Raw genomic sequence first — 25,517 nt, 5'->3', positions numbered from 1 at the left:
GCTTAGTGCCACAACCCCTTTCCTATGAAACTTGTTTCAGAGACCAACCACCCTCTCGGTGAAGAATGTTTTACTAATGTCCAGTCTGAATGCTGCACCCAAGACCTTGGTGGGATGAGAAGTTTTTCCCAACCTGTCTCCATTCTGTCTTGGAACTCACAATTTACTGTCACTTCCTGTTGTGTCAAAATCATTGGCTACACAATAACTTGAATAACAAAACCAGTGAAGGTAAAAATTGAATCTTTGAATTAGTTTTGTTTCAAATATACAAAACATCACAGAACTAGCTCTTTGATGATGAGTTTCATGTTGATTTTCAAGGCGCTGACCTTTTAATTAGTATTTCCAGACATCAATAATACATAACAGCGTTCTGCAAAAAAAGCAGTGCCAAACAAGAATTTTTTAAAATAAAATGAAGATAATTTTCTTAACAGTTAGAAATGGAAACTAAAGAGTAAGGCTTTTTGAGTTTAATAACATTACCTTCTTCAAGGATGGGTCTCAGCACAACAAATGGGATTTCTTGCAATGGTTCCATGTGTTTGTGTCCAGCACTCATAATCTTTATCTGGGGCAAGCAGATGACAAGTGTGCCAGGCATACTGGCCTGCCCATGGTACCAGTTTCTCACAGTCCCAGGAATGTCACCTGACACAATAGTACTTGGAGAAGGCAGGCTATCATTCGGAAGGAATACACAACAAGACTGCACTTCAAGCTGAAAAAACAAAGCCAAGAAAGATTCTCAGAAACAGATTATTTTCCCTGTCACTGTGGAGCATGGATCTTGGTACAAAATCTGAAGTTATTCATCCATCACAGTTGACTGAAAAGAGTCTTAACTTTTAGTTGAATTAAGAAAAAAAGATGATGCAAAATGCTGGAAAATACTATATGCTTCTAAATTATGATTATGGGAGGGGAGAAAGAAGAAGGATGTTTTTGCTCTGTAAATTGATCAGAAAGGTGTTGCCACATAAGGTGAACATACATATATATCTACATTTCAACAGCTTTTTACAAGTGCAATTGAGTCAGAAAATGTTCTCACAATAAAGCTGAGAAAGCACTCCACTTTTTGCCACTCATTAGCTTTTGTTAGCAATAACTAAGCCTCTAGAACTAGCCAACATTTTATATGCTGTTACTTTCTATAAAGAACTGTTTCAGTGAAAAATTTGCCTTTACTTAATAGGCAACAGTAATGAGCATGTACAAAAAAGTTAATCATCAGAAAAACTGGGAAAAATACAAACTTTAGAGAAAAACCGACTGACTTTTAAACAAATGGAGAGATGCACATATAAACAAAGAAAAGGAGAAAGTAATGAAGCTGACAAAGTTTATACAACTTTTATCCAGTTTTCATTGCAAATCAGAAGCAGCACGTATGGTTTCATACAAAATAGCATTTTTGTTCTTTATTTTCAAACAGTGTTGTTACCCTGAAACTTGTCAGACCATTTTGCCAACTTCTTAGGAGCTTCTAGCGAGGCTGAGCGAGTCCAAACCAGAACTCAACTCATCACAACTTGTTAGCTCAGAGGTGATGTAAGCTGCAGGCTGTCAGTCTTCCTTGGCTCTTAGCATTCTGGCACCTGGATATCAAATAGCTCCAACAGCCTGCACACTTGAATGCTTTATTAAGCAAATACAAGCTATGATTCAGTTAATTTCTTCACATTGCTTGGAAAAGCCTAGCATACACATTGTTGGACAAGATATTATTTGTAGCTGTCATAAATACAGTTGTTACCTGCAAACTTACGTAACACTCTTTCGATCTGACATCATTAAAGACAGCACAGCTTAAAAGCAATAAGCAAGATTTGTACTTCATACTTTCCCCTCAAGGGTATTAGGCCTTCAAGACCACAATAGTGATTTGTAATAAAGCTGGAATTCTGCAGCACTGTATGTACTTTGCCAGCCTAGTGAGTACACAGATATTCATCTTTATTTCAGCTTTTTTGTGCCCTTTTGCTTAGACAAACTGACAAGAATTCACTGCAGAAAAATATAAGTAGAATTTTGCAAAAATAAATACATTGGTACATGAAGTCTGTGTTTGTTTCTGGATTTAGAACTGTTTGAGTTGTAAAATGAAGCTAATTACATCTTTGATAAGTAGTTTATTGATCCAAGGTTGCAGAGTGTACTTTATTTATACTGGATGAAAACCTACAGTGTATTGTTACAGATGTAATACATTTGGTTTTTTTTTAATTGTAAATTAGTCATTGTGTCAATTTGCAAAGATTTTTACAGTGACACATTAGATCGTTTTCTGGTCTATTAGTAGTAGGTCAAGCCATTGTGGAATAATGATAAATAGATGACAAAAGAACTTATGATCAGTATAAGTATAGTTTTTTCTGTGCATTTGCTGAGTAAACAGTTTATTAAAAATCACCCATTCTTCACACACACACACACACACACGCACGCACACACACACACACACATATCTATGACGATTAACATCAAATGTTGCCTGGATATACAAACCATGTGGTAATAATAATCCAAAAATTCCACCAACTTGAAGGATACTATGCCTCATCCCATTGCTAGCAGCAGGATCTACAGGACATGTTTTACAAAGCATTCTCAAGAAGAGATCTCATTACTTAGTAGAGGTTTTGCACTTCATTTACAGCTCAGTGCAGCTTTGTACTGAAGAAAAGTTCTTCAGATCACATTTGTTTTATTTTACTTTGCTGTATCAAGAATACTGAAGTAGAAGCACAACACTTTCACCCCTTTAAATTCCTGATGGAAATTCCTTTTTTACACAGGCAGCTCTTTGTTACTCATTTTCAAACAAGAAAATGTGAGTTGGAGCATGAAGTGTGGTGGGCTCAACATAGCATCAGGCCTCCATATGTGTGATGGATAAACTCAGCCCCCTTAACCAGACCAGCAGTAGCTCAGTACAAGCTCCAAATGAGGTAAAGGCCTGAGCTGTAGCTGGGTCAAGAACTCTTCCAGGAAACCCACAAAGAGCAGAGTGACCCAACAAGTGTCATGCCTGATCATGTGATTAACACTTGAATGTGTTTTTTCCAAGACTCACTTAACAAGGAACAAGGAAAGCCGTGAGTACAAGGAGTCTCTTGCCCACCCCTCCCATTGTATGCAATTTGACTACAAGCCAATGACAGCCTAAGTGAACTGCCTTTGAGCTCTCCCTGCCAGGCAGGATGGCTGCACAGCAGTGATCTCCCCTTGAGCTGGGATGCTTTCAAGATTTTTCCTAGAGGCAGAGAGGTCTTTCTAGTAAAGACAGATCTCTGAATGAGTTCAATTTAAGTTTTCTCTAAATTGTACCTGGACTGCACACCAATGACTCTCCCCTTGTGCTGGGATGCCTTCCAGCATTTGGGATTCCTTCTCCTGAGACTGAGTGACCTTTCTGTAACCTAAGGCAGAAAGAACCCTTATTTGCAATAGATCCTCAGTAAGCTGCTGATAGCATGCTAAATTAAAACTATTTAAATCCATGTAGTTAGTTCCTTCAGACAGACTGTTGTCAAAGTCTCAGACCTGGATTGGACCTAAGCTCCATCTGGAGTTTAGAAAGCAAGGGGGTTGGTCTACTCTGAACCTCATGACTCAATGGAAGGACTTTCTTACTCTTTATATTTCTTCTGTTAGATATAAACTGTTGTCCAGACCAGATCCAGCTGCACCTAAGACACATCAGGGGTTTGGCAAGCAAGGAGGTCTGGTCTAAATTTCATGACTCAACATTTGGGTTACCTTACCCTTTTCCATCTTTAGTCTCCATGTAAATAACACCAAATTTACTCTATTTTTCTTTGTATGTTTCAACCATGTAGTAAATGATAAGAGAGAACCTTGCTATTGAACTTCGCCAAGTTGCACCTTTATGAAATCATATTAAAATCACCTTTGCTAATGCCTTTGATGATGATTATGTAAGTTAATCTAAACAACTCATTTAGGACAAATTGGTGCAGTCAGCAGGATCCTAAATCTGGATTTGCAAATAATTGACAATATGTAATATTACAGAATTGCTTACAGACATGGTTTGCTTACCTGTGTTTCATTTAAAGTTTTATATAAATAACAAATTTTGCAATATATTACTGCAGGATTTGAAAGGCAAACACAATGAATATATGGCAAAACTCCACATTTTAAAGCAAATAATGCAGTTATTATGATCACACAAGAAATTACCAATTTGAACGCACAAGGGCCCAGTAAGTGCAAAATTGAGTTGCACCTGTTGAACTTCTTGGAGGCAGATTCACAACTATTAACACAACTATCAACTTCAATGGAATATGTGTACATTTAACTCACAGAATCTGGAGATCTGCCTACTCACAAGTTCCAGTGAAGGAATGGAAGAGTGCATCAAAAATGATGCAATTATATGCTGGACAAAAGCGAGAATGTGTGCTACAGATTGCTTCACCAATCAGAAAGTGTTTCAAAATATATGTAATCCAAATTCTTAAAATTAAACTACATCAATAGCATATATTACAGCTATCATATAAATCTTTTTACACTTTTTAAATAACTGTTAAACTGTGTGCCTAAAATTGTGAATTTAATGTAAGATGTGACTGATTTATGTAACTGAATATAAATCTGCAGCAGTAAATCTTGCATTAATGTAAGGATCTGACAATCCAAGGGAAAGAAAATGAAGTAATCTGCCAGTAAGAAGTCCTCAAGCTGGGGGTCAGATCCTGTTCATGGAAACCATCTGGTTGGGACCCTCCAAGCCACACCAAACACAAATGATCTTTTAAAAAAATATCCTATTCATTAATGCTTCGCAGCTGCACTGAGTGTTACTTCATTTTTCCATGGCAACATCCTTTCTGTTTCAAGGATCTGATTTCAGTTTTGGTAGCAACATGTTCGTTTGCCAATACTGAACACATTCATGTGTTAAAGAGAAGGAATTATTACATTCTTGAAACAGGATCACCCCCTATTTTCATTTCTGTTATGTCAAGGCCTATATATGCTAAATAATGTACACTAATGATAAACCAATGAAGCAAGCAGTATTTTCCCTTCTACTTCTAAAACATTATGCAAAGCATAACTCTACACTCTAAGCTTTTACAAACATATAAGCCAAAAAATGTCCAATGACTCTTGTATAAAAAGGAAAAGTATGAAATTACTGGAGTATTTTTAATGCTTATTTTATAAAATGATAATGTTGCTCATTAGAGAGAAGAGTGAAATAAATACTGCAGAAAAAAATTAGGTCCTCCTAACTGAGGAGGGTGGGTTGGAGGGAAGAAAACAAAACAAGTGACCCACCAAGTCCAATGAAGAGGGATAGGTTGTTCAAATCTTTACAGGTTTCATGATAGTGATACCATAAGGAGATTCCCTTTCATAACTCACATTTTACAGCTACATAAATCAATTAGAGGCACTACAGATTTGCTTCAGGGTGACACTTACATGTAGGTCTCTCTCCTGGGAAGTTGGCTCTCTCTGCATTAGTCTTCAACCCTCATATGCTCTCAGCAGAAAGGTAACATGTTTTTTTTGGTACAGAGTATCATCTTGCAATGACTCCCCAAACTGCAAAGAACCCCTGCTCTCACATCTCATGTGCAGGTTCTGGGGTACTCAGTATTGTAACACCATAGTTCAGCCTCCAATATCCAAATTCATTCTACCCATTTAGACCATCTGCAGTTGAGCCTGACATGCACTGTTCGTTACACTTTCGAAGGGCAGAACAGAAGTTCATGTTTTGAAGGTAGACAAAAGTAAAAATGTTATAAATGGAAAGCAGAACACATAAGTAAAAGAACTAAGAGAGCACACTACCTGTACATAAAAATGACCATAATAAGGATCAGATACATTTTCTTTGACCACTTAAAACACAGTGTCATTGTGCTTCATAGTATTGCTGTTCTTTTCTAAGAAAGCTTTTAACGGTTTAAAAAGTTTTTATTTAGTCATGGAAAACCCAAATTTTTGTTGGTTTTTGATAAGTAACCAAATTAAAAAATAACCCTATCTCATAATTGCCAAATAACTGCTGAGAGCTATAACTGCTAAATTACAAGTCACAGAATCTCTTCCTGACCCCTAGATAACAACACAATTCAAGTAACAGAAACTCTTATCATTTCTGTCCTTCCCTTTCTTACCTTTCAATTTTACTTTGTCAAAAATTTTTATAAGTTATATGCCTTAATAAAAATATAATTTTCAATAGTTTTAGGAAAAGGATTTCTTTTTTACAAATAAAGTCAGGGATATTTAAGACATGACATACCTAAGTTTTATATGTAACAATTACAACCTTATATAGTTGGCACTCGTTACAACATTACTCATTAATTAATTTACCTATAATACAGATCCTACATTGTTCTCAGTGGAATTTAGCATTAACAGCCAATTAAAAATAATTGTGTTTATACTGCTTCACAATTTTAGCAACTATTAGTATGAGGAACATGTAAAAAATGAGTATTACCCTCCTACACAGTGTAACTGCCAAAAAGACTTCAAGGCTGCATATAAAATCCTACAACAACTAAATAATAAACCAACTTTTTATATAAAATATGAAAATCTTTTCACTTTAATACTAATAGCTCACCACAACTCCGATGCACAAAATCTTCAAGCAATATTCTATCAGAAGCAAGCCAGGGCCAGGGCTAAGCAAGTACCATCTTTGGATCCAAAATAAACTTTCCAGTTACTTCAGTTCCAAACACATTTACTTACTCTAACTTCCACTAATCCTTTGATGATTTTAAGTTATGAAGTTCAGTTTTATCTGACGACAACTAGACTTTTCTGTTCTACAATGGTGTTACTAAAAGATCCAGGAAAATGAAAATTAGCTTTAGAAAAAAACCCCACAGAGCATAAGTGCTCCAGCATTTAACCAGACAAATTATTCTAGAAGTTTCCCTTTTTCATGCCAAATAATAATACAGAAAATCTGTATGACTTTAACATTCAAAGATAGTTATATATGTTCAATAAAATGCACATTATGTATAACAAAATAAATATATGTACTTGAATTGAAAAACAGAGTCATAATTCTCATTTTTGTACCCTCTATACATTGTCTTGAACAAATTTCCCATTTTGGCTGGTATTGAAAGAAACAAGCTATATATATGGCATTTATGTCTTGAAAAACATATTTAAATAAATTAACCATAAGAACTACTAGTAGTAATAAAAAGAACAGAAAATATATCTATAAATACTTCATATTTCACAAGGAAGGACTATTGCGTATTTGTGTGGAAGCACATTCTTGAATTTTCCTGTAGTGCTTCATTGGAGTCTGTTGAAATGTTTTGCTGATAACATGACAACTTCTAGGAAGATACTGGCAAATACTTCACCAAGTACAGTTAAACTACAAGTATGAAACAAAGTGTGTAAGCTGCTGTATGAATTCATAGGGGTGTTTAATTTCAACATATATAAAAACCAAAATTATAATTTCACAGTCACAATTACGAAAATAGAAAGCATGAGTACTCTACCAAAAAAAGCCTGTAAAGAGTAAATAAATCTAGAACCTCAAGAACCAGAGAAAGTACCCAACACAAAAAATCCTCTGCCAGTATGAGCTCTTTTCTCTGTGTTGGGTCAGAGAAGCAACGTATTTATGAATTACTCTTTGAGAAAACCCATGCCTATCACTGTCACCAGTTTTCATTTACACAGAAATAAACACTACCTTTTTTCCTATCTAGTAATGTGCAAACTTCATGGTTGGTATTTTAACCATTCTTCAAAACAAATTCAATTTGCTGGTTGCTCACAAAAAATCATACCATGAAAAATGTATGAGCAGAGTATGATAGTCCTGATTCAGTTTTACTCCTTTATAGAGGACCCAGCTCATCGTTGTTATTATATTATTACTTTTATTATGACTCAAACTGTAAGCCTCATTTATATAGGGAGTCTCACTGTGCTAAGTACCACTCAGACACATAACAAAAATACACTGCTTCCTTCAAAGAGATTACAAATTCTCTCTCTTATCTAGACATTTTAATCTACAGTGGTGAGAACATTAAAAAAGAAAGGAAAATAAGCAATATACTCGTGAAACAATGATGAAAGAGAAGGCTGAAAACTAAATAGATAAGTTTAATAGCAAGCATTCTATTCTCAACTTTACTTTATTCTGCAACCAGGTCACAAGTCCCAAGTTCTTGCTCAGGCAAAACTTTCTAAAACTTTCTAAAGTTCTAAAAACTTTCTAAAAACTTTTAAAACTTTCTAAAACTGCGAATTCTAAGTAATTTTTACATGAAAGAGGAGTAACACACACACATTCTGGGATGAGTGTGTATATTATTAAATATATTTCTTGATAGGAAGAAGGAGCAGGCATTCAACAATTACTTTCTGTAATGCTGGCAGAATTTTTTTGATTCTTTTTTTCTTAACTAAAACAAAATCAACAATTTTTGCTACTATATCCTGGTGTACCATAAAATACTGATCTCCAAGAATGTAGGGCTCAAGAGGCACAGGATATAATAACTCTAAGTTAGGATAATTTCCCACTAGGCTCTCTGTAAGTATTGGGAATAACATAGTCCTAATTCTAGCACTTCTAAGCCATCTAATATTTGTTATTGCAATCTTAACACTGGATTCCTAGCATGGCATCTACACTGCTACATGAAAACTCTGCTTTTACTGATCAGCAACTACAATCTGGAGCAGTATAAACCAAAATGCTTTAATCCAAGCAGCCATCTACTTGTCCTGCATGAAAAAGTGAAGTGAGCCTTCACTGTGTAACAGCATATTGTATCATATACCTCAAGAAAGTACTTATCATACACACTTTCCTCAAATAGTTTTAGAAAAGAAGGCATTCTGCACATCTAACTACAGATACAAAGGTGTATAGTTATGTTTATAATACAGAAAAGTGACAAGCAATTTTTATTAATATAATTTTTGAATAATCTTTCCCTTAAAATACAAAACAGTATTTCAAAACCTAATATTTTAAAACCAAAGTATTCTTTATTTAATTTCCCCAAAATCTGTACTTTATTTTTCATTCACTCAGACTTTGAAATTACTGAAATCAGACAATAAAACTTGGGAGCTCCTTTAAAACCTCTCCAATAAAAAGCACTAGGATGCATAAAAAGTATCATAAAGTTTGGAAACACATAGAGTTTTTTCACTTCCTTTTCATCTTACCTGAAGTGTAAGGCACTTAACTGCATTCCACACTATTCCAATAAATTCCTTCATTCTTTCCTCAGGACTTCTGCAGCTTTCAGATGGGTTCAGCATGGTTTTCACAGGGAGCGACAAAGGACGAGATTCTAATGCAACCAAAAAAACTCAGTTACAAAAAGAATATCTAAGTAAATAATATACTTACTGATGGCAAAGAAAAAGAGTTACTTTACACTATAAAAGAGTCTTTCTCTCACTGTGTATATCTCACTATGGACAAAATAATAATGTGTCTACATTAGTTTTAAACTTGTCAATACAGCTACACCAGTAAAGCCTTGTGAGAAATACAAACACAGTAAAATTAAATGTAAAAACTTTTTTTAACATGAACTGCTAAGAAAATATTATGAAGAATGTTTGACCTAAACAAATTAAGACAGTTTCCAAAGTGTGATAACCTATTTGACAATGCAATAGAAATCCAAGAGGTTTTCACATACATTGCTGCCATGGTCATCTAAAGGTTTCACCTTTCTAAAATTGTAAGAAATGACAGACCACATTAAATAATAGCCTTTAATTTGTTTTCTTTGAAAAATTCCCTTAAAAAACTTGAGTATGCTTCCAAAAAAAGGCATAAAAATTAAACTACTTTCTTACTTTGTCAACTTTTAAGGTAATAAAGTACGAAGTATTTCAGCAAAATTCAATGTCTTCTAGTAAAAAAGACATTCCCTTAACTGTTAATTATTTAATAACATGAACATGAAAATATTTTAGATAACAGAAACATTAACCTGAATAAAAGCACACTAGAACTTCAAAAGAGGACCGTGAGTGGTGCATAGTTCCTTTTGACATGTTTTACAGAATATGTTCCTCCTTGTGTTTTGGGATACCCACTGAACTATTGGCAGCTTAGCTAAAATTTCCAGCTTTGGCCTACATGCTGTTGAGCTGACAAATCTGGAGGAATAAATTATGAAGACTTCATGACTTAGATTTAAACCAAATTGAAATCAGTGTGTGACAATTTATGTCTACCAATTTTACAGCTAGGAGAAATCTGTGGCATGAAAATTACAGAAAAATTCTTAAGACAAAATTATGCTATCAACCGAACTAAGGTAAACAAAAATATATGCTCCTTGACATGCATCACTGATTCTTCAGTAATGCAATGAAACATGCAAATATTTAAAACTGAAACATCTATGAGGTGAATTTCTGCCAAGAGCATGAAATGTTAACGTCACTGGAAGAATTAATTTGTGACGTTTTCCCCATCAAGGCTAGAGTTCAATAACATTATCAGAAAAAATCCCTCAACAAATAGAATTCTTAATCATCCTAAAGAGAAATGTTCGTTTTATTAAACTGATGGAGAAACCAAAGATTCAAAAAGAGAGGTGGTCAAAAGAGTGAAAGAGAACTTTTATGGCTGCAGTATAATTAATGCTCTCAGAGATTCCTGGCTCCAATTATGAATCTGTTAGAAGGATAAAGAATGAAAACTGGATCGTGAGAGTGTAAAAAGCGTGACATTTCAGGATTGCTTGTTGTTCAGCTGCTCTGGAGAGACAAACATGTAAATTATTCATCTGGAGAAGCAGTGTGCAATAGCTGTTTTACAACATCTTCTCACACGGACAGTTTTATGCCATGCAATATGTCTTCCATCCACGTTATGAATGGATTAAGTTAAAACTAAGAGATTAATCAAGGAATAGTTGTTCTCCTTTAACTTCTTACCCCCACCCCTCAATTCACACCATCTTCTGTGCAGTCAGGGCCTATATTACACATACACTACAAGGTAAGAATTAGGAACAGCTTGAGCATCAAGAAATATTAAAAGAGTCAATGAAGCATAGAACTCTAGAACAGAAGTGTGGGTAAGGGTGTGAACGACATACAAAGCCACTGTGAGACTGAATTTCCCAGGTAAGATGCTTCAGTTCAGGATGAGTAGATAAATGCAGTGTAAAACTACATATCCTAAAATGCATTCAGTACGGATTATCAACATCCTCCATCGCTTAACAAGTGCATCCCTCATGAGTGGCATTTAAAGCTAGGTTTTGTTCAAATCTCCCATATGTTATTTACAAGAAAACAAACACTGCTAATTCTCTCTCAATTAAAGGAATAGCCAGAAACAACAACCTGTGAATTAAAAATAAAATTAGCTGACTGAAACATCTCTTGTTTTTCTTCATATACATGTAGCTCAAATTTGCAAAATTCCAGGAATATCCACAATAAAAACCAGCTTCTCTATAACCCTTCATGCTCAAAGAGATTAAAAACAAAACAAAACAAAACAAAACAAACAAAAAAAAAAAACAAAAAAAAAACCCCAACAGACAGATAAGGAACCAAAGGGATAAATAGTATATCAGAGTGGAAAGACGAAACAAGCAAAGAAGTAACTCCTGAAGAGATGCTGGGAAAGAAGTGTCTTAATTCCCCGGCAGGCAAGATCATCAGTAGATGACACTTGCTAAGACACTGTCAGGTGTGGCTACCATGTGTGTTTGGCTAGTCCTCTACAGTATACATGTAGACTGGATCAGCCTCATCTGTGTGTGCGAAGGTTAATTTCCCAAGATAATTAGGCTACTTAGCTACTGCTGAACTGAAAACCTTGAAACATTTCCTGGCAATGTTTGTCAGGAATTGTCAGTCTTGTGTTGAACCCAGATGCCAGTCAGCAATAGCCAGATGGAAAATATGATTTGTATGAAACACTTCCATACTGATAAGGCGAAAAAAAACGTCCACCATAGTGGACTTTTGAAGTTGAATTTTTAAGAAAACCAGTGTACAGGAACATAAAAGGCTCCCACTCTTTGTCTTTTAGTCCCTCATTGTTTGGTATTTGTGCAAACATATACACCACACAATCACAGAGCAGCTGCCATGCTTACTAACTTCAGATCACATTGGTAATGAACAGACTGTTTTTTAAAAAAGGACTCATCGAAGTAGTTTTCCTAACTAATTTCACAATTTCTGGTTAAAGTACAAAGGGAGTTCCAAGTAGCAATCTTGCAAAATTAATCATTAAAGTACTCACTTGGTAGGAGATGCAACCAAGCAAGACTTATAGGTATAAATTCTAACTAAAGGTGTCTTTCTTATATAGACTTATGTCTCCTTCTTTGTGTTTTTTAGCCTACTGGGAATGAGTTCTTTAGAACTCAGATTCAGAAAATATGTAAGTTTTGAAAATAAAAAGAACTTTTGTGAAAATGACACCACTGTGTGTTATTAATATTCAGTGACTTAAGAAATAGAAGGGGGGAGAGAAAACTTCTGAGGTGTGATTTGGGACAAATGGACATTTCCTCAAATAACTCAATGCAGAAAAAAAACACATATCAGAGACTTCCACTACTGGGTTGAAGAATACTGATAATCTGTAGTCACTGCTGGCCTCATGCTTTCCTCTCTCTTTAGAGCTAGCAATTAAACTAATGGGAGGCACCTTATTCCTGATTTCTACATGGTACAGACCTATCAGCTCTCAATCTCTGTGGCACAAGACAGACTCAGTTTCCTGTCCCACTGTGTACCTCAGATACCTCATGCATTAAGAAGGCAGTAGCGTCTTTCCGGCTGGAAAAGGTTATCCTGCTGCAGGCAAACCCACACTTCCACTGATGCCCAAAAGCTCAGAGAGCTCGTGCTTCAGGACAGGTCCACAGACAGACACCCAGGCAGCAGGACTCTCTCCCCAGTCACATCTAATGACTGTACTCAAAATGTGTCTGTCCCATGACCTCAACAAGCTGGGAAAGCTTTCCTTCCAACATCACATCATCTGTAACACAGCTTCTCACACACCAGAAGGGAGCTAAGAAGAGGAAAATGCTGTTACAAACTGACCACAGTTACCAAGAGGCCACGACAGCAAAACACATTAAAGGAAAAAAGCAATCAGAGGAAAGTGTACTCCTACTACATGGCTCTTTTCCTTGGAAGATTTTTCCTCTACTAAAACTGGAAGCTGTCTGCATAGAGTCAAAGTACTCATTGGGATTTCTTTAACAGGTATTTGGTTTCATGCATTAGATATGTCTTTCCATAAAAAAAAATAAAACCAAAAATACTAAGGTGTTTGCAACAAATGCGACACTCTAAGGAACTGATCAAGAGGTCTGAAGGATTAGAAATGAGATCAAAATGCAGTGGAGGAGAAAATTCAAACTTTAAACAACCCTAAAAAATCAAAATGGCCTACAGATAGATAGATAGATATATATATATATATGATGAACTTTTTTCTTCATATGTAAAACACCCCAGAAAATACCCCTCTAATTAAACCCCAAACAACCACCACCTTCTAAAACACTGCAATTTTCTGTAAATCAGCAGGTTTTTGGCTTTCTGTGTAATACTATATAAAAATAAAACTTCAGTGAAACATGTTACATAAAAGCTTGTTTGTCCTTAGGTTTGCCTGCCAATTTTTCTCATATGTCTCTATGTTTTTGTACTTGCAACACAACAGAACTAAACATATGTGTTTATAAAGATATTTGAAGGCATTGCAAAGCACCCACACTTTTGTGTAAATATATATGACAGCCAAAGAAATTCTGTTCCCAGTATAATGCACTTCCATTAAATAATTTTGTTCTATGATTTAATACTAAAACATTTTACATATACAAGGAACTGCAAAGGCACAGAGGAGTATCTTGTTAAAATACTTCCTATCTTAATGCACTGTTTTTCCTACCATTCAATTTAAAAGTTAATCAAAGTAGCAGGCTCACTGAAGCCATGCAGAGAAGCTCAAACCTTTCGAGCTTTTTTGAAGCATTTACCAATATTTTCTGAACCATTCAGAAGTCTTTCACAAATATTCACATTTTATTTTTGAGATGTCATAAGACTATTTTTTCCCCACACTCCCATTCCTGGATGAGTGATACCTGAATTATTCATGTAACTGTTATTTTTTTCCCTAAGAATAGACTATGTTAGTTACTTTTTGAAGTTTGCACTCTCTATCAGAATGTTTGAGAATAAAAGCAGTACTTAAATGACAGCAGGAGTCCTTTTAAGCTTATAAAAATACGTGATATATTTGCCAGCATATTGAGTAGTCTTTGCAGAAATAATTTCTTTACTGGCCTTTGAGCATTTTTGCATTCTACTTTACTAGCAATGCAGATAATACACTACTTTTATCAAGATAATAATTGAGCCCCACAATCCCTGAAAACTCATGAGAGTGAGTTCTTTATATGCAAGGAAATGGCAGCAGAGAGACGTAGTGGCTGAATTTGTATGGTCGCCAATGAGTTAGCAGAATAAGTGTTAAAACAGAGAGGCTTTTAACATATGTCAATAAACAAAGACAAATGTGATTTTAATGTTGTTGTGCAACCAGAAAGGATCTTTCTGTGTGAAAGTGTATGTTGGCTAGGGAATGGCTATGGTCAGCGTTTTCTCCCAGTAAATTCTTAATGATTGCTGCACTATTTCTGGCAAAAAACACCTATTTAGTTCTGGGAACAAAAATAAAAGAGGACTGATGCTTTTGTACAAATCAAAACCAGCCATTCAGAGGCCAAACTGAGCTACTAGATTAGTAATTACAAAAATGTGATATTTGTGTGTTCTGTCATGAAGTCCACACCTAAATTTATCTTTATCTTAATATATCACTTACAATTGCAAATACAACTTATATAATGAAGCCTTTGGATTGCAGCCTTTGGATCTGCAATAAATACTGATAAACGTGGAATTCTGCCTATTAGTCTGCCTTTTTAAAAATACACAGAAAGTTCCTTAGTCTTATAAACATAATGTAAAAATAAACAACCATTTGTTCTCTCTCAACATTGAATTTCTTCATGCAGAAAGAATGTCTGATATACTACATTGGCTTAGAGTTACTAAGATTTCTGAAATCCTCACAGTGAACTGGAGAAGTCACACCACCATAACAAAAATGTTAAACATTTTACTAGCTCACAAAACTCAGAACAATTAATTTTGAATAGATATGTGACTGTCCAGCCACTTAAAATTTTCTATAAATCACCTGTGCCTGGATGCCTTCCTTTTAAATAATCCAAGAACTAAAGCCCATTTATAAAAATCCTAGTATTTTCATGCACCCTAGATAAATGTGCATCAGATTTAAATTCCTGATTTTACTTATTCCTTCAAGTATTTTACTAAACCTATTTAGCATCTATTTAATTTCATTCATCTTCCCAACTTAATCATCAGTCATACACTTCATGGTAGGCATGAATAAACGATAATCATTCAGTTCATTGAGCAGAAATAGTGACCTACTAGTTTAAATACTTCAGATAATCCATTGATTTCTCACAAGTCAGACTTCTCTCATATTTGCCAGTTTTTTGCATTCCAACAACTCATTTTAGCAGGAATCTAACTATGCATTCTAGTTGTACTTTAAGGAAAACAAAAATCAGGAACTGCATCAAGTTTTGCTAAGTACAGGTCCTATTCTGCTACACTGAATCTTTTCAGTAGAAATTTTATTAACTTGAGACAAAATCTCAGATAAAAACATCAGTTTGTCTGGTATAAGATGGTCTAAATAAAATAGAGACGTGTCTCAATTTAAAGCCTTGTCCTTTCTTAAGTATTTAAGAGTGGTTCAGAAATATCTCATATATACTTTAAAGGAATTTTAAGAATTACTTTAGTAAAACTTCCAAAATCTAATTACTAACACTTGCCATAAGCACCAAGAAATTCCAGCTATAGGAAGTATCTAACAAACATCTTAAGTTTTATTATATCTACATCATCAAGTATTAGGAAGTGATTGAAAGGAAAGATTAGGATCTTTCTTTGCCTGGTTTCCTGTGGAAAGAAGGCTTATGCAATCCTATATTCCCTAATATGCACACAATTCATTTGCTTGTCCTGTAATTCCTTAGGTATTTGCTGGTCAAATTCGAAAGGATAAATATTTCAAAGATACTATTTTTCTACAAGTTCTGGGAAACTAAGTAAGCAGGGTACACCAGCTAGAAATCCGCAACAGGGTCTCTGTCTTTATTGGAATTCAGGTGATTTGTACATGGCATAAAACATAAAAGCTATCTAAGACAAGAATTCTCAATTTTCTTATTATGACACCATCCTCAATCTGCTTGAAATACAAATAGTAGACTAGATGTAACAGCATGTATAAAGCTTTCAAACTCTATAATTATTTCTCTGTAAAAACATAATTCCAAAGAACAAACTATCAGTGCTTCAGAAACAAAAGAGATTTTTCCAAAATACAATGCTTTTATATCCTCTCCTTTTATTCTTCTCTACACACATATTCTTATGCAACACATCTACACTTACTGCAGTTTGATTCTGGAATCTCTTCTCAGCTTTAAAACTGGACGTAAAAAACCTGTTGAATTTGTAGTGAAATTAAAAGACCAATTTGCTGTGTGAAGTGCAGAACTGGTCTATAAAAACGCTGCCTCAAAAACCCACCGTTGTTTAATTCTTTTTTGCAAATGCTCTTCCAGTCTGTCCACTAGACAATAAAATGCAGCAGTCAGGTACTAGACATAGCAATGAAAAACCTGTGCACTTTTTCAGGACTAATGTACACTCATGACATGGCTGAAATGCAGTCACCACTTGTACCATGTGGAAACATCTCGCTGTTGCATAACAGGGATCAGCAAAATTTTGTTTGACAAGTTTATGTTCAGTCACGGGACAAGGCATTCAGTTTTCAGATGCTTTCATAACAGGTTGTGGAGCTTACTCCAACCACAAAGTTCATCATGACTTCTTAGAAGATACATTTAATTCCATTTACCTCTCTGCTCTCTAGCTATAAGAAAAGCCAACTTTCAGGATTCTGAGTAAAAAATTAATACCCTTTTCAGCGTCTCTAAAGTAGCCTCTTTCATTAAAGGCGTTCTTCATACTAAGAGTATGTGTTATTGATACTGAAAAATTAGGTGCCAAAGTCTGGGTTATTATCTCATAAAATAGTGTCAAATTTGTATCTGTGATATCATGGTTACTTCCAAACTGATAAATGTTGGATGTCATTCATAAATGACAATTTATCAATCCAAACTGATAAATGTTGTAGATATTAGTGAAATCAAATTTCACTGTAATGACTAAACAAAAATACCTCACCAGAAGGCAGTAAAAAGTACAAACCACAAAAACCCCACATCCAATTTAATCTTTGATCATGGAAAATTATATATTTTTCAAATACAGTGAAAATAATTGTAATATTTTATAAATATGAATTAAAATTACAGATTATTTTAGTAATGAACAAGGACACATTTTGAATGCGTGAAAACAGACACTTGGGCTTAAACCATTATTCCATAATGTGCCCAAGACAGCTTTCAAAGATTGCCCTGTTCATCTTCTGCAGCCCATACTATCTTTCTACATGAGTATGTTACATATATTACATAATTACACACATATATAACAATTATTTTGTCTCTATCCAGACATGAGAGCTCTACCTCTATGCACAGGTACAGGTCTGGAAATCACTAATCACTGAACTAACACTGAACTGCTCAACTGCTGAGAATGGGAGGAGAAGTGGGTGCACAGACAAACAGAAGTAAACTTTTTTTAATAGTCTTTATCACTTTACTTGTTTACAATCACATCATACCAGATTTAAACCATATATTCTATTATCTTCCTCTGGTTGTGAAGCCTCTGTGGTTACGGAGATTTTTAAGTAACTACAATTTGAGACTTAAGAAGAGAAACCCTGGATTTTCACAGACAGATAACATATAGACAGTAGTTTTGCTCTTTTCCCATGCTTTATTCTTGGCAAGGTGTCAGCAGCCATTAACTTATAAACTGAACACTAGATCAATGTTTTAAATAATTTTACAGCTGTGATTACAAACTGCTTTCATTCAATATATAGGGTTGGTTCCTAGCAGTTCTCAAGGGAGTGACTGCAGAGATCATGCTAGAGTTGAAAATAATTAATTCAAAATCACCACCTGAATAGCATGATTTTAAGACAAAATCTCTTTCAATCTGCAAAGACTATGCATATGTACATATTATCAGGATCTCAGTTTTCTGACAACTTAGAACATGTGTAGCTATAGCCCTGATGATTAATAAATATGAGGCTTACAAAGATCACTGTCTCTTTACCTAGAATGCTTTTGTAGAATTGGTAGCATTGTATGTCCTAGATCTATAATCAGTGTAGTATTCCTGCTTTAAAAAGGTGACACAAATAATGAAAGAAAACTCAGACAGAAAGTAGGTGAAATAAAAAGAGAGAAAATAAAGAGAGAGATGGTGGGAGCAAGGGACCCAGAAAAATTAGAAAGGAGTAGAATCACAGGCACTCTATTTTTAGTTTAACAAACCAAGGTAACTCATTCATCATGTTCCAACAAATTATATAGCTGTAAAGAAACAAATTTTGAAAGAAAGAATCCACTGAAACCTTTTTGAGAATGAGATCTCACCTTTCACATTTGCATCTATTCAATCTTTTCTAACCTCTGTAACTGGTGGCTTAGTAATCAGAGACCTTTTATTTTGGTGACACAAAATGTGTTAGCTTTTACTGTCCCCTGACTCTTCCATACAGAGCCAATTCTGACAAACCTGGCACAAGAAAACTCTACAGGAAAATACTCCAACACCATATGAAGTTTCAGGAGACTACACATAAAACAAATCTGCATGGCACTGCAGCATTACATGACTCCTTTTAATTAATGGAAATTCATGTGGTCTACTGAAGCAGACAGAAAGCATCTCTTTAATTAATTTCATTACTTAGCAAGGCATTTGCTCTTTGACATTCATTTTTTAATTTTTACTTTAGTAGCATTTTTCAACAATTTTAACAGCTGAAAATTAATGATTTTGATAAAGCAGAACAGATGATAAAATACAGTTAAAAGAAGAATATGCTTGGTACAGTCATTTCATCACAGCCAGAAATAAAGGAAATGCATCAATTAATTTTTAAAATAAATGGATAAATGGTAAAAATGAAGGATACCCATGAATGAAATGGAAGTCCTAGAAATTAATCTGCTGTTTTACTACCAGTGACAACATGACAACCCACTAATATTCAGCAAACAGATTTTCTAGGTTAGCCCCTTTTAATCTCAAAATAGTACTTAACTCTACCATTAATGAACAAGGATAATCTTAGTTTCAGCAGACAACATCTTGAAGTGTCTCATGATAATCTGGAAATAAACATCAATGCAAAGCAAAAGAGAATTTGTTCAGTGTATTTCAGAAGGATCACTAGAAGTCTCAGCTGGATAGTAATTTTTTTTTGATGATCACCTACTTTACTACTTGCAGACAGTACCATATGGATAAACACACTAGAAATTCCAAGAAAATCATATTATCTTGATTAGTGGTAATGATATTTCACTTTACACTCTTAAGTGGCCAGAAAATACTCCTAAAATAAATTATTTCTTGAACTCCATAAGCCCAAGTGCCAACGAATGCACTGTCTATGGGTGAGTGATTTTGAAAACAGTGAATTTTAACTGTTTATGCATAAATCCTGACTTCCACAGATGCCAGACTTTGAGCAATGTAAACAGACTGAAATTAGAGATTAATCACAGTGTGAAGTTTAAGAAAATTATGGACTAAATATCAAAGCAAATAGTAGATATTATACTGAAAGCAGATCTCCTTTATCTCATTTTACAAAATGTGGTATATGAGACTATCAGGGCCCCAAAGACATCACTAAACAAAAATGAGAATAAAAATAAACATGTATTTGAAAATTACACATTTGATCATCTTTAATTCAAAAACTTTTAATTTCTCTGAAGCTGGAAGTTGTTCCACAGTATTTGCACAGCGATGCTGCTCAGTTGCGGAGGCATGTAACTGAGGGAGGCTGCAAGTGCAGAATGGGTATTTTCAATTAAGTGATATACCTGTTACTGTTTTTGTTTTGACAGGACTGCTGGCATACTCAGAGGCTTGATTTGACTGCTGCCTTGCCAAAGGTGCACTTCCAATTGATGCTTCATCCTCTTTCTTTCGAGTTACTGGCACACCCAGCGGAACAGCTCCTACAGACTGCTAGAAAAAGAAGTACCTTGTGAGCCACTAAAAACCAAAGCACATTAATATTGAATTTTGGCATTGTCATGAGTAAAATGTTTAAAACTACATGTTTTGAAATGTATAGAAGACAATTTGAAACACTGATTGCAGCACAATTATTTTGGAAACAAATAAAAATTAAATGCCACATTCAGACTTGTGCTTGTAGTTCTTTATTTCAGTCCTGTTAGTCTGAGAAAAAGCTCTATAAAAACAAAAAAATGAAATAAAACTAAATTAAAGTATCATGGTTGTTAGCCAACCAAAAAGCATATTAATTAATTTGGTTGATGACCAAAGTAAAATAATTATCTAAATGTTTAATGGAAACTGGAAAATTCTAGCCAGATATGAAGACCCAAAGAAATTTAATAACCTTCATTAAACTTCGAAATATAGGATGCATTGATATTTCTACATTATTGTGTTTCTTCCTAACATTTTAAATAAAAAAATTAACTGACTGCTACTGATTTTGAACTTTGTGCCTTTCAAGCATATCAATAAATGAGAACGTGCTCAAAATGTGAAACTGCTATGTAAAACTGAAGCCATTAAAACCAAGTTTGAAGGACTGCATCATTATTTCAAGATTAGAAAAGAGTGATTTGTATTAATCCACATGGGTTCAGGAACAAATGAATAGAGTCTATTGGCTTTGTTGTTACTTTTTTATTAATACAAGCTAGGAAAGACAAAATTATTAAAAACAATTTGATCCTCAGTGTTGCTGTACAGTTCAGTCTTAACATTTTGCTGTAACATCAGCTGCCATGTAAATTGCAGATGCATCCCAGTTGACAAAACCAGTATATTTCTACCACTGAGTTTGCAGAAGGTTATCATTTAAAGATGACAAAGTTTTTTTCTAAAGATCAGACATTAGGATTACACGCATCTTAATTTTTGTGTAATTTAATTTTGTTTGTATTGGAGTGAAAATGTAATCCATATAACTGCGTAATAAGAAACCTCACACATTGCATTAGGAATCTCTGTGGGAAACAAATTCGTGTGAGGCAGGCAATGTGCTTGTAAATTTTCTCCAATAGAAAACAGATCACTGAATCAAGCAGTGTGCAATATGTGCACACATACAAAACCCCAAAACAAACAGAAAAATCATTTAATTGAAGGAGAATGACTTCCAAACGCCTTCACCATTTTCCACTATAAAAGTAAATTAAAATAAGACAATCAACTATTTAATCCTACTCCAGTGAAAACTATCAATTTATACATACAGTGGTATGCAAAGTTAATAGAAAACACTGATGTCAATGACAAACAGAACTCTCATCTCTGCTCCTCCCTCTGAATGTACAGTCATTACCTTTGTCTCCAAAAGCACTAAAAAGTTTTTCTGGAATACAATAAGATGCCACCTTGGTGTCCCCTCTAGTTATAACAACAACAAAAATCCCCATCAGCTTTGAAAAGACAACCTTTACACCACAGAAAGACTTCCTGCATGCATACAGGGAGAGGAACTGAAGTTTTGCTAACTTTCATCAGACATTTTACATAATTTATTTTCAAAATCTTGAAATTTATCTCATACAACCTTTCATAAGGCACAGCCATCTGCAGCTTTCCCACGACAGCAACTGTTGAGCCATGATTTGGCAGTTCTGGATGTAACATTGTAAGAACATTGACTTGCCAAAGTGAAGCAAGAATTTCTGAAGAATGAATGCAGACAATACAGGACAGTACGAAAGACAATGGGATGGAAATACTGCCTGAAGAAGCTGTATCTATTTCTGAAGCACTGAAGAAATGGATCAGCAAAATATAATAAGTCACACCACTAGTCAAAGAGTGAAAAACATCAAGGCTATCACAGCCAGATAAAGCTGGAAAAAATTATGACCAAATATTGAGTGCTTGAGTGCTGATCTGGACAATGAAACAACTGTTTTATCTTTGCTCACAGAAATCAAGCCTGCTGTTGCTGCTGCAGACGCCCAGTACAATCTTGTCAGGTTTTTGGCAAATGATTTCTGGTTAAAAGAATCCAGAAGATGAAAGATCCGTGTTGAACTAGATGGAAAAGGATCATCAAGATTTGGGGTTTAGCCACAAACTGATGAGGAAATTGTGGCTTGGGAAATAGCAGATGACAAGAGCCCCACAGCTGTAGGAGAAGATGAATCTGATGGGAAAGGAGACATTGCAGGCAAGTGTTATCATAAGGATTTCATCACAAGAATCCAAAAAGCCAGCTATAAAGTAGTATGTAGTAAAGCTTAAGTACACCTACTTGGGATTAAGCTTTATGGTTACTAATTGGTAGTGTTAGAGAAGATAAAGAGCATGTAACGAAGTTCTGGAACTACAGCAGCATTTATGTTAGGCTGTTTTGTTGACACAAAGTAAAAATCAGATTCTATTCTAGAATACTGAGAGTTTTATCGATGAAATATTATTTTGTGGCAATTATATACAGAATACTAAAATAATAACAATTCATGGAATTCAAAGTAAGAAAGGTTACTACTTTTGAAATATAATTATTACAATTAAATTTTTAAGCAGTGGCTGAAAATCTACAGAAAAGCAATCCTTTTCTGAATTTAATTTTTATTGGCACAAATAATCTGAGACATTACATACCATGTTAAATATGTGTACACAAAACACACACACATATGCCATTTAAGCATGCAAATGGATCAATAAATACCAATTTTTAATTTTTTAGATTTTTTTTTCACACTGTGTGGTCAACGTGACTTTGGAAATGATAAAGATCTAAAATCAGAGAAAGGCGCAGAAAAATAATAGCTAAAAAACAGACTGCCAAAAATACTAAGGCCCAATTATTTCCTGATTTATGTGGAGACATGCCAACTAACTAGAGCTAAAATATCCTGTAAAGAGGACTAGTGGATATTTGCCCTACGTGAATTAATATTTTATTTTTCTTGGGTTTTTGATAATTAAATATTTTATTTCCAAACTATAATTTCCCACAAATGTGAGGCTGAAGAGACTGTAGGTAGATCTGGGAACATGAGAAATGAGTTTTACAGAAAATGACTGAGCAGAAAAGCAACTTTCATTTGAGGGATGCCTATACAGTCACCTCTCTGATAACAAACCAAAGGCAAAAGAATATTCCAAGATAGGAACTTAAATATTATTAGTAAAGGAAAAAATTAAGCACTGGCTTGTGAAATGTCAAATTCAAAAGCATCAGCACAGACATGGGTTGCTATATTTGAGACGGTACTAAACCCAGATATCCCACGTAGTGGATGCTGTATGCACACAAACCGACGCGCACACGGTGCAGTAACTTGCAACCGGCAAGCAGGAAGAAAAATCAACAAAGTCTTTGGAGTGGGGACAGATGGCAGCTCTGCTCAAGACATGGTGTTTGTTGAACATCTAAGATCACTGTCATGCAATCACTATCTAGCTCAGAGAAGAATATATACCTTTGCTTTCAAGACTGTCCTAACTGTACCAGAATGAGCTGTGACAGCAAGGAGGATCCAACCCTGCCCACCTTGCACCAAGTTCTAATGTCATGAAAATGCAATCACTGCTTGACTACCAAGTTACATTTAATTGCCTTGATTTCTAGGATTATTAGTACACCTAAATAGTGTCAGAGAGTTCAAATGAATCAAGACATTAGGCCTAGTTCCCAATTAAAATGAATGAATAAAATTGCACTAATTAAAATTAATTGCTAAATAAAAAGATTAGGTAAGCTTAACCCCTGGAGCTCACAAAACCACCTTCTCTCCTGGCAGGTGGACTTGCTAATTCAGATGGAATTCTATGACTGCTTCAGGTAGGTATTTCAGGTATTGGAAAAGTGCTCTGTTGAGATAAAAGACTTATCACTGATTAGCTGCAATGTTTCCAAACTTATGTGATGGACGTATGTCAGCCAAGAACCCCCTCATTGTCACAAACTGAAACTGCTGAAGGAATGCTTTCATCAAGGCGCCTCTGAAAGCAGAAGATACAAGATTTGAGTCCCACACAGCTTTAGTTCCTTAAGCAAGCAGCAACTTCATTTCAGTGTCCCTCAGAAACTTAAATGCCTTCCATGGGATAAGAGGTGATAGATCCTGATAAGGATAAATACAGTGCTTCTGACCTGCAAGCAGCATCAGAAATCAAAATTTATTATAATTTTAGAAGTCTCACTAAGAACATAATCATATTTACTATAGAAACATGCTTCTTCTATCAAAGCCTTTCCAGCTATTTATCAAGGTAGAAGAGAAAAATGAGGCAACACATCTCTGCCCTCAAAAGCCAACTTTGCTGCAACATGGAAAAGTCCTAAGTTTGGGTACTGAAACTTCCTCTTACATTGTGCCATTTATTCACTGCCATTCATTATCAGAAACATTTGGTTCTTAAAGCATCAAGGATGTGCAACAATCCAAAAGTCATCCTAAGACAGAACCATTTGAAGGACTGACTTGCTCTACAAATGTCTACTGATGAAGTCAGGATGATAAAATTATTTTACCTAGCCAAAAATTCCAGGGAGATCTCTGGTGCAGACTTCTGAATTAAGTACTACCCAAAGTACAACATAAAGATTGATAATACCCTCAGTTCACAATGAACTTTCCATAAAGCAGTGAATGGTCTTTATAAGACAGTAAAATTCCTAAGATAATGTTAGAGAAAAGAGAAAATGAGCAGAGAAAAAGCAGAGTTGAAGAAAAAAAGATGGATTAAATTGAATTGTTAATGACTGATTTTTTAATCTACCTACACAGCTGAGGAAAAATTCTTGGGTTTGAATTGGGATACACAGTCTTCCAAGGTGCAGATGTTCTTGAAAAGAGGGAGGAATCTGGATTCTGAAAACAGGTAGGTGTATTACATTCCAGTGTTTCAAAGCATGATTAATCTGGAAAAGATGCAATGTCTTTTTCTTAGTTATTTCTGTATATGACTAAGAATGCTCACCCTGACCTCTTGGATTTAGATCTATTCCTTACTGAAATACTCCTTAAATTAGGTAGTAACACACGTCCATGTGTGTTACATGTACATATACACGTACTGTATGGAACACTCAAAAAAAAGGACAGAAATATGAGCCAAACAGATTTATAATACACATCGATGCGTTCATATTTCTGATAATTCAGTCTTCTCTAAAATTACTC

General features: G+C 34.8%; 1 protein-coding gene across 6 annotated transcripts in view; it reads right to left on the bottom strand.

The window, feature by feature from the left end:
- VPS13B (vacuolar protein sorting 13 homolog B) overlaps nucleotides 1–25,517 on the bottom strand; it is a 433,483-nt gene that overhangs the window by 206,337 nt on the left and 201,629 nt on the right. For 5 of the 6 annotated variants that reach the window (XM_085053291.1, XM_085053288.1, XM_085053292.1 and 2 more), the window contains 3 exons: nucleotides 20,196–20,343; nucleotides 9,241–9,368; nucleotides 490–724 (listed from right to left, as the gene is read on the bottom strand). In XM_085053291.1, the coding sequence (XP_084909417.1) occupies nucleotides 490–724; nucleotides 9,241–9,368; nucleotides 20,196–20,343 (511 nt within the window). The remainder of the gene's footprint in view (nucleotides 1–489; nucleotides 725–9,240; nucleotides 9,369–20,195; nucleotides 20,344–25,517) is intronic. The other variant, XM_085053290.1, reaches the window with a different exon arrangement.

The sequence above is a fragment of the Lichenostomus cassidix genome, chromosome 2 (genome assembly GCF_008360975.1).
Source record: "Lichenostomus cassidix isolate B80296 chromosome 2, HeHo_3.0, whole genome shotgun sequence".
NCBI classification, from domain to species: domain Eukaryota; kingdom Metazoa; phylum Chordata; class Aves; order Passeriformes; family Meliphagidae; genus Lichenostomus; species Lichenostomus cassidix.
This window is presented reverse-complemented; position numbering and strand designations above follow the sequence as displayed.